Source organism: Cervus canadensis, chromosome 15, assembly GCF_019320065.1.
Source record: "Cervus canadensis isolate Bull #8, Minnesota chromosome 15, ASM1932006v1, whole genome shotgun sequence".
NCBI classification, from domain to species: domain Eukaryota; kingdom Metazoa; phylum Chordata; class Mammalia; order Artiodactyla; family Cervidae; genus Cervus; species Cervus canadensis.
Genome location: NC_057400.1, coordinates 72,241,634 through 72,252,373, shown reverse-complemented (window position 1 = coordinate 72,252,373; position 10,740 = coordinate 72,241,634). Strand labels below are relative to the sequence as shown.

At 42.7% G+C, this 10,740-nt stretch overlaps 1 protein-coding gene across 1 annotated transcript; it reads left to right on the top strand.

The window, feature by feature from the left end:
- The first annotated feature begins 6,352 nt into the window (after positions 1 to 6,352).
- On the top strand, positions 6,353 to 8,151 carry LOC122453738 (centrosomal protein of 72 kDa-like). Its single transcript, XM_043487889.1, is given in 3 exon segments — positions 6,353 to 6,429; positions 6,431 to 6,715; positions 6,717 to 8,151. Coding segments are annotated over 3 exon segments (1,569 nt in total). The 3' UTR covers positions 7,924 to 8,151.
- Positions 8,152 to 10,740: the final 2,589 nt, after the last annotated feature.

The window sequence follows — 10,740 nt, the reverse complement described above, 5'->3', positions numbered from 1 at the left end:
AAAGAAAGAATATCTCTAAGTAATTTTGCATGTGCCCTGGAAATAAAATTTAAAATTACACTCTAATCCACTCCCATAGAAATAAAGGAATAAAAGAAAGAAAAAGAAAATCACTAATCAAAGAACAAAGTTGGGGGGTGGTAGACGCTACCTCACTTCAAAACTTACTGTAAAACCACAGTCACTAAGACAGGGTGATTCATTGCAACACTTAGTGAAAGGATAGATAAATAGGACAATGAGACAGAGAATAGAGACAGAAATAGATCCACATAAATATAGCCAACTGATCTTTGAGAAAGAACCAAAGACAATACAATGGAGAAAATAAAATTCTTTTAACAAATGGTGCTGTAGAAACTGGATATTCAAGTGCAAAATAAATAAATAAAATAGAGTTTGACTTTTCACCTTTCACAAAAATTTACTCAAAATGGATCACAGACCTAAATGTAAAATAGAACTATAAAATTCCTAGAAGATAATATAGGAGGGAATCTAAGTGAGGTTAGGTTTGGTGATGATTTTTTAGATACAATAAAGAGTAAAGTCCACAAAAGAAAAAAAAAACTGATAAACTGGACTTCAATAAGAATAAAAACTTCTGGTCTGCGAACTCATGGTTATGAGAATGAAGAAACAATCAACAGACTGGGGAAAAAAAATGTTTGAAAGATTCATATCTGATGAAAGACTGTCATCCAAAATATACAAAGAGCACTTAAAACTCAACAATAAGAAATCAAGCAGCCATTTAAAAAAAATGGGCCCAAGACCTTAATAGATGCCTTGTCAAAGAAGATAAACAGATGGGAATCAGCATAAGAAAGCATCAGAAAAATGCAAATTAAAAGTAGATACTACTATAATGAGATACATCTACTAGAATGGCCTAAATCCAAAACACAGTCAACATCAAATGCTGGTGAGCAATAAGAACTCTTATTTGATGTTGGTACATATGCATAATGATGTAGCCACTTTGGAAGACAGCACACCAGTTAGTTGAAAAGTTACATAGTTTTGCCATATGATCCAGTAATTGCACTCTTTGATATACCTAAATGAGTTGAAAGCCTATATTCACACAATAACTTGCAAACAAATTTTATAACAATTCTGAAACTTGATAGCAACAAAACTGTCCACCAATAAGCAAATGGATAAACAAACTGTGGGTACATCCACACAGTGAAATGTTACTCAATAATAAAAAGAAATGAGGTATCAAGCAACGAGAAAACATGGGAGACCCTTAGATAATATTGGTAAGTGAAAGAAGCCAGTCTTAAAAGGTTAGATGCTCTAATACTGAAAGGTTGTTGCTGAACCACGAAAGATGCCAGGATTCTTGGCCTCCGGAGGAGAGGAATTCAATCCGGGGCCAGTAATGAGGCTTGATTGCTCAGATCTTTTGTGTAATAGTTTCATTAAAGTATAAAAGAGATGGAAAAGGCTTCTGACATAGACATAAGAAGGGGGCAGAAACAGTGCCCCCCTGCTAGTCTTTAGCTGGATGTTGTATAGCTACTAGCACTCTGCTAATTAGAGAAAGGAAATGTCTCAAAACTCAGAGACTGGCACCAGGCCCCTCACCCACAAAATGTAATTTTGAGATAACAGTGGCACCAGGTGAGTCATCCCAGGCCATAAAACAATTGGCATGAATCTTGAAGAAAGGCAGATTTCCAAGCAAATACAAGTCTCATTAACATAGCTTAAGAGAATATTTTCCTGAGTAAAACATACTGGCTTGTCAAGTCAGTTTTTTTGTTTTTTTTTTTTTTTTAATTGGAGGCTAATTACTTTACAATATTGTGGTGGTTTTTGCCATACACTAACATGAATCAGCCATGGGTGTACAGGTGTTCCCCATCCTGAACCTCCCTCCGTCCTCATCCCATCCCTCTGGGTCATCCCAGTGCACCAGCCCCGAGCACCCTGTCTCATGCATCGAACCTGGACTGGCGATCTATTTCACATATGATAATATACATGTTTCAGTGCTATTCTCTCAAATCATCCCACCCTCACCTTCTCCCACAGAGTCCAAAAGTCTGTTCTTTACACCTGTGTCTCTTTCGCTGTCTCGTATATAGTGTCATCGCTACCATCTTTCTAAATTCCTTATATGTGTGTTAATATACTGTATTGGTGTTTTTCTTTCTGACTTACCTCACTCTGTATAATAGGCTCCAGTTTCATCCACCTCATTAGAACTGATTCAAATGCATTATTTTTAATAACTGAGTAATATTGCATTGTGTATATGTACCACAGCTTTTTTATCCATTGTCAAGTTGTTTCTTAGTCTTAGGCAAAAACCGATTTGAAGACAGAGTCTAGGGTAAATACATAGTCCATTAATGTAGCTTAAGACAAACACTTCCACAAGAAAAATGCATTGGTTAGCTCATGCTTTGAGAAAAGTTAAGTTCAGGTGGAGCCAGATGTCATCATGGTAAGGCAGAATTTTAAGTGAAATTTCTTTTAAAATTTGTATAGAGAAGGGGAAAATATCTTAACACTTGTAGTTTGTTTCCTCCTACTGCTTAAGAGAGAGAAAAATGTCTGACACTTGCAGCCTATTTCCTCGTTTGGAGACCCCTGGCCTTCCTGCCTGTTACTCTCTCAATACCAACTACATGGCATTCTTGAAAAGGCAAAACCACAGGGATAATTTTATATACATAATTTTTCAAGAGGGCTTCTATGGGAGAAGGAGGGAGAAATGAACAGAAAGAGCACAGGGGATTTTTAGGACAGTAAAACAATTCTTTATGATACCATAAATTGTGGGTACATGACATTACACATTTTCCAAAGCCAATCTAGCTTTAAAATATGAAGAATGAACCCTTATGCAAGCTATAGATTCTAATTAATGATATATTACTATCTATTCATCCATTATAACAAATGTACCCCCCTAATGTAAGACATTAATTATAGTAGAAACTAGGAAGAGGGAAGTCTATGAAAGCTATCTAAATTTTCTGCTCAGTTTTTCTCTAAAGCTAAAATTGATCACTAATAATAAACCCTCCTTGCATGATTTTTGTTTTCAGATCCAAATGCTGATGTTTTCTGGCTGTACTATTTCATCATAATTTCCTAGGTTACATTAGCCATGGTACCTTCAAGAAAAGGTACTTTGATTTTGCTTTTCTTGCATTCCCCAAATACCTATTAAAAGCCCTGAGGTGGTAAATGAATTGAGTTAAACCATACTTAAACCATAATTTAACAAAGATGAAAATTTGAAATAAATTCATATTCTCCTTGGATATGAAAGCATTTTAGCCTTATGTTAGATAAAACTTTTGAGTTATCCAATACCCAGTGAACATATATTCCAGCTCATTGAACCTGAATATTGTGAGGAATGGTTGAATTAATTTGTGCAGGAATGATATTTTTAAGAGAATCCATTGTAAATTCTAAGTCATAAGGACTATCTTAGCACTTCAGATAAGAAAATTCACTGCTATTATGAATGCAGCATTTGATTCCTAAAAGAATGAGCAGAATGTCTTTATCTTTTTATATTTTTGTTTATCATTTTGCTGTAGGAAATTCTTAAATAAATCACATTCAGGAATTGAACAGGGATGACTGAGCCTGAAGTCATATTCAAACATCATTTGGTTTATCTTGCAACGCCCATTGTTATTAAACTCACCAAATACCTACTAAGTCTAGACCATGACACCACACAGGTTCTCTGTCTTCTTTCTTTCTGGGCACCAGTATAGACCACACTTTTCATCCTTCCTCGTCATTGAGGTGATCACATATATCCAATGGATTATGAACAAAAATGGTGTGTTTTACTTCTGGGCTTGGCCCATCAAATCCTTATATGACTAAAGGTCCTCCTGTTTCCTTCTCTGCAAGGTGGAATAAAAGGTTTCCAAGGAGCCTGTACTTTAGTGTCTAACATCCTGAAAAAGTCTCTAAGTTCAACATCATGGAGGTTATGCTGTTTAAATGCTGTGGGTTAAAGGAGTAGCAGCCCAGGAGAAAGTCAAGCAGAAAATAGTGACTTAGCAGATCCCTTGGAGACCTCTAAGGATGGAAGAACAACAACAACAACAACAAAAATAGCCACATATCCAACAATAGGAATATAACAATGGAAAATATACCAAGATATAACCTTAACCATAATATGAGGGTCAAGAAAATAGACAGTAAGATGGATAAATTCATTAGAGGACTAGAATATATCAAAATAAATCAAATGAAATTTCTAAAACTGAGATACAAAAATGAAATTTAAGAACTCAGTAGGTTGGACAAAGTTGAAAGTAGGATTGTTAAACTGAAAGATAAGCTAGTAGAATAAACTTTTATTACCTATTTGTCTAAATATTAGTAAGGGGGAAGAAAAGATAAACTTGCATTAAAACAAACAAACAACAACAAAATAACACAGTGAAAATATCTAGCATACATTTAATTTGAAAACAAAAGGGGAGACATGAAGAATGGGTTAGAAGAAACATATGGGAGAGTGGATGAGAGTTGTCCCCAAAACAAGAAAGATACACACAACAGATTTAAGAAGTGCAATGTGTTTTAGTGTAGTGTTTATCCATTGCTGCTGGGACAAATTACCCAATACCAGAGACTTTCCCCAAGGCTCAGTGGGTAAAGAATCCTCCTGCAATGCAAGAGACAGGAGATGCGGGTACTGTCCCTGGGTCAGGAAGATCCCCTGGAGGAGGAAACGACAACCCACTCTAATATTCTTGCCTGAAAAATTCTATGGACAGAGAAACCTGGCAGGCTACAGTCCATGGGGTCGCAAAGAGCTGGACATAAGTGAGCACAAGCACTGCACTGCCCTCAAGGCTGCAGAAATAACTGACAGGAACCTAGCCAATCAGTTGACTTTTAATTGGGCTTCCCTGGTGGTTCAGCTGGTAAAGAATCTGCCTGCAATGTGGGAGATCTTGGTTCAGTCCTGGGTTGGGAAGATCCTCTGGAGAAGTGAACTCCAGTAATTTGGCCTGGAGAATTCCGTGGACTGTACAGTCCATGGGGTTGCAAATAATCAAGACATGACTGAGCAACTTTCACTTTCAGGGACTTAAAACAACACAGTCCTGTAGGTTGAGTTCATCCAGTTCCTCTCCTGAGAGTCTAACAAGGCTGAAAACAAGATGCTGACCAGCCTGGGTTCTTATCTAAGTTGATTAGGTTTTCTGGCAGAATTCAATCCCTTGTACCTATAGAACCCCATGCCTGTGGCTATCAGGTGGGGTTTTCTTTCAACTGCATTCCCCAACATACTACACATCCATCTTCAAACCAGGGGTAGTTTACTGATCCTCCTAACTCTTTAAATCTCTCTGAGATTGTGCAAGGTACAGTGTTGCTAAGAATTCTACCACTGCATAACAATTCCTTCAGTTTCCAATCACATGTCCCTTACTTCCTTCTGAATCCTCACTTCTAGTATCCTCCAAACACAGATGTCTATTAACAGTCTCTTCACTGAAGTTCAGGCTTTTTCTAAGACAATCGAGGACTTTTTCTAAAGTTCCCCTCATTCACTTCAGCAGGGTTCCATATTTAACACTATGTTCAGAGTAACCTTGGCTTTTCCCATTATGCTTTTCAAATTCATTCAGCCTCCACCCACTGACTAATCTCATTCACTATTTTAGGAGATATAGAAGTAGAGGGAATGCCAAGTATGAGAAATAGTAAAGGCAGGGACTGTGAAGGTCTTAAAAGTGTCTAAGAGCTGTCAGTCATTCCACTGACTGTTTATTAGGAAGGGAATGTTGTTTGGGGAGTTCTTGGAGAATCTTGAAAGCCATTGTAAGGTGTTCACAATCTCTTCTACAGGCAATGGAGAAGCATTAAAAGACTTATTAAGACAAACAATAAAACAAGTTGATTTAAAAAAAAGAATTTATTGAAGCAATCCAAATAAAAATATGTAAAATTTCAGAATTTAGCAGGCCTCTTGGCAGCATAATGTGGCCAAAAATGTAGCAAACTCTGTGTTCAAGGCCTCTCTCAGTATCAATGGGTATGGTGAATTGAGACAAGCTCCTTGTTTCTGAACCTTGTTATAAATGTTTATTTATCTGTTTTAATGGGGTATTTATAAATTGGAGACTCCGGTTGCCCTAATAGAAATAAACTGCTAAGTTTATGTGTAAAAAGCAGGGATGGGCCAAGCAGCTTCAAGACATGGAACAACTGCCAAGCAAGTAAAACCTAATTGAAGAGTTACTGGTTAAAGTAGGATATTGGTCAAATTCTAAGTCAATATTTTGACTTAAAAATGAAGAATTTTGGCGCAGGCGCGGGCAGGTGAGCGCCGTTTGAAAGTATGGCGCCGGGCGGGCGGGTGTTGCTGTGTGAGGAGAAGATCCGGGAGAAGAGCGGCCTGGCGCCTCACTGCGACCTGGGGCATTGAGTGCCTGACGGTGCTGGAGAGCCTCAACCTTTACTACAACCGCATCTCCTCGCTGGCAGAAGTCTTCCGGCTCCACTCCCTGGCAGCGCTCTCCGACGTGGACTTGCGGCTGAACCCCGTGGTGAAGAGCGAGTCTGACTACCGCCTCTTCGTGGTGCACATGCTCCCGGGACTCCAGCAGCTGGATGACCGCCCCGTGAGGGAGAGTGAGCGGAGAGCGTCCCGGCTACATTTTGGTTCAGAGGAATCGCTGGACTCAAAGCAGAGCTTCCCGTCTGTTTTCAGAGAAGAAAGCAGAGTCGCGGCACCGACTGAGCCCGCAGTCAGCCCAGCACCAGTGCGGGGACGCCCTGTGGAAGGGCCCCGAGAGGCGCAGGAGCAGCCCCAGGGCCGGCTGCGTGGAGCCGAGGCTGCAGGACCAGCGCTGCGGCGAGCTCCCCCCGCGGCACTTCGCCCCAGACTCCACGGAGACTGAGGACTCAGGCGCTTCTTCTCAGAAATCCAGTGTGTCGACACAAAAGATGTTAAACCCCTTACCTGCTCCTGAGAAGTACAGGAAGCGGAGGATGCCTGGCGGGAGGTTCCAGGTGCCCATGGACGAGGCGTGTCTCAGCTCTCTGGAGGGGAGCCTGAATGTGAGCCGGAGGAGCGGCTCGAAGGGCTGGGGCCAGGCCGCCTCTTCCCTCTCGGCTACCCCGGGGCCCGAGACCCCAAGGCCGCCCAGCGCAAGCGAGGCATGTCCCAAACTGCACTCCGCCGTGCTGCCCAGGAAGAAGGCCACCCTGGAGATGCTGCTCCTGGAAGCGCTCCTCGACCTGGTGGACATGCACTGGAACGGCCGCGGGTCCCTGCACAGCAGTGAAGTCTTCCTTGCTCAGGCGAGACACATTTTGTCATCTGTTCAAGAGTTTACAACCACTCAGGACACTTCAACAACTGTGAATGAAGAAATTAGCTCCCTGACTCTGGAAAATAAGTCTCTGCACAGTCGCCTTGCTGAGCTGCAGCAACAGTACGGCATGAAGATGACTGAGGTGGTGCTGGAACTCAGCGACACGCGGAAGGAGATGGATTACCTGAGGCAGCATCTGGACAGATCTCTGGAGGAGAGCAGTAGCTTGAAGTCGCTTTTGTTCAGCATGAAGAAAGACGTGAGGACCGCTGATGCTCCGTCCGCGCTGAACCTGCAGATCTCCGGACTCCAGGCGAGCGTGAAGCGGCTCTCAGGCGAGCTCGTGGAGCTCAAGCAGCACCTGGAGCACTACGACAAGATCCAGGAGCTCACGCAGATGCTGCAGGAGAGCCACAGCTCCCTGGTCAGCACCAACGCGCGCCTGCTGCAGGAGCTGGACCAGATGCGCGGTCAGCACCAGGCCGAGGTGGAGCAGCTGCACTGGAGCTACAAGGAGCTCAAGAAGACCCTTGCGCTGTTCCCCAGCAGCCCCCGAGACGCGAGGCCTGCCTCCCAGCCGCGCGCCCTATGAGCCCCTCTCCGCCATGTCTTCAGGGCCTGAAGCGTCCTAAAAAGATAGATTCATCCACGCCTTTCATGTGTCAGACAGTCAGATCTTTACTTTTTCATCAACTATCTTGAGGTAAAGAAAATGTTGCATTTTTCTGCCTAACATGTAAGAAAGTAGGTCTTTAGGATTAAAGAATATAAGTTATTGTGTAACAGACAATCTTATTTAATAAACACGTTGTTCTAGAAAAAAAAAAAAAAATGAAGAATTTTGCTAGTAAGTGTAGGACATCTCTTGTGCCCCACTGAGGTCCTCAAGTCGCATCTCACTCCAGCCACTACTGTTAGGGCCCCTTTAGCAGGTGCTACTCAGTGGATCCTTACCTCTGACCTGTGTTTTGGATCCCCCCCTTTATGCCTTGGGATTCTTCTGTTGTTGCAGCTGGGGCATCTGTGCACCTTAGCCTTGACGCTTGTACAGCCTAGAAACGTCACAGAATTAATACCTTGAGCCACCCTCTGCCAAGTTGGGTCGAGAGTTGAGAAAGTGTTCATAGAACTCTTCAGGAACTTCCCTGGATTCCTGTACTCATAACAGCTAGCTCCACACTCATCCTTGCCTTGGCTTTCTCTTCTCTGAGACATTTTCCTACCTTCTTGTTCCTCATGCAAATTTGTATTTCCAGCCCCTGATTTCTTGAGAAGCCAAGCTAGGGAAACAATAAGTAAAGTAGCTTATAGAAAGGTGAGGCCAGTCAGAAGAGAGGCACAAAGAGTCACAAAAGCAGAGTCAAAAGGACAAACGCAGGAGCCCCAAGGTCAGTGTGGTCCAGAGGAACTTCAGATATTCCCAAGTTGGTAACACAGACCCCAGGCTGGCTCGGCAGATATGCCATAGTTGGACATGCTATTCCTACACTGAACTCATCTATTCGAGTTCCAACTGGTCAAGCACTTTCTGACCACTATTTTGAGTTCATTGATCTATCTCAGAGAAAACACTGGGAACACCACAAGGTCTAGGCCTATTTGCACTTTGTTCTCCCAGTGAATTAATGAACTGACACTCTGGATGTCATTCCAGGAGCTGATAACTGACACCTGTCCCCCTTCATCCCACCTAACTTCTCTCTCTCATCTATACTGTTGTTTTCAAGCAAGCACTGTGGTCTGCGATTACCTTTTTTTGGCCTGCAGATTCCCTACCAGAAGAGAAACTCCTCCATTATGCACCAGTAAGTCCTCAGAAGTTAGACAAGTAGCTTTCCAAAGGGGTACTCAACAAACACTTACTGAATGAGTGAAGGCGCCATTCACTGAACTCTATTTCTGAAGCTCCAGGCTCTTCACCAGTGTCTGGACAGGGGGGATATCACCACACCAAGGCCACATGCCTGGCAGAATCTGGATTTCTCCCCATTTTGCCAAGCCTATCTTTCTCAGACTTGCTACGCCACCTGGTTTTCAGGATAGGTAAGGAGGTAGAGGAACAGAGAAAGAGCATGCAAAGCTCAGGCACAGTACTTGGCGCATAGCAGATACTCAGCAACAGCAAGCCACTTTGATGGCAAGATTGCAGACAGCAGTCTGACACGAGGTGACTTTGGAGGGCTCCAATGTCTCTTAAAGTCACTTCATGGCAGTATCCCTCTCTGCCCAATGAAGTTTGCCTTGGGTTTCAGAACTGAATTTCCTCTGACATTTTCCCTTTTTTTCCTATAATGGGAAATGAAGTATAAAAATTTGTGCATGGCCTACTGCTTTCATCACGGATCTTTGGAGAGATGTTGGCATTTAAATGCCAGACTCCTTGGTGATGTCAGGATGAGGCCAGCCTCAGGCTTGTCTTGGGGTCAGGGTTATGGGGCAAGGGTCCTCTTTGGTTTCTGATTTAATAAGAGCATTGCTTCTAGCCAAATGCAAGGCCAGTGAGGTCAGTGCTGAACACACACAGCTCCACTGAGAAATAAAGGAGCTAGATGGTTATTACACTGTGCATTTCTTGTAAAAATGAAAAAAAAAAAAGAAGTCTAAAAGTGACTGTAGCAGAAGCTGTTCATCAAAAGAGAGGCTCAGCTTATCAGGCAACCCATGACTTCACTCTGTACCAGAGGGAAGCTTCCTTGCGAGGAGTCTGATGGTCTGATATGTGATCCAAAACATGCCCACAGACTCCCATGGCAACTTGGCTGGTGGCAGAGGTCATGGCACTTCTGCACTGTGGAAACAGAACACTCACACCCTTCAATGTAGCCTCCTATTCTGATGCTTCAGAAAGCTCCTGAAAGATGACAGATTGGGTGGCTTGTGGGTCAGAGTAATGTGAGTCCAACTCCACTCTACCCCTTAATAGCTGTAATATGTGGGCATGTCAGTGAGTCACTTTAACATTCATTTTCCCATTTGTAAATATAGATTAGAAATATGCATCTTCCTGTAACAAAGTTACAAGGAGATACCTTACCTAGGTCACCTGGTGCACATCAGATAATGTTGGGTCCCTCCTCTTTTAGACTTGGGGGCCACTGGAGGGACATTAAGAGCCCTGAAGAAGGTCTTATTCCCTGAATAGAAGATGGATTGGTGAGAAGTCCTGTAAGCTAAGATGTGCAGTGATACCCCAACACTGCTGGTTCTGGTGGCATTTACCTCAGGTGCATCCGTCACCCCAGGTGCTTTGGTGCTGACGTAATCCTCCAAGGATAGTCATGGCACTGCCATGGTAATGCTGTGTTAATTAACTGGGCTGTTATTTCAAAGTGTTAATGGCCAGAACTGTAATTCAATCAGGTAAATAACATTTCAAGCAGTTAATAAAAGCAATGAAATTTGTAACTGC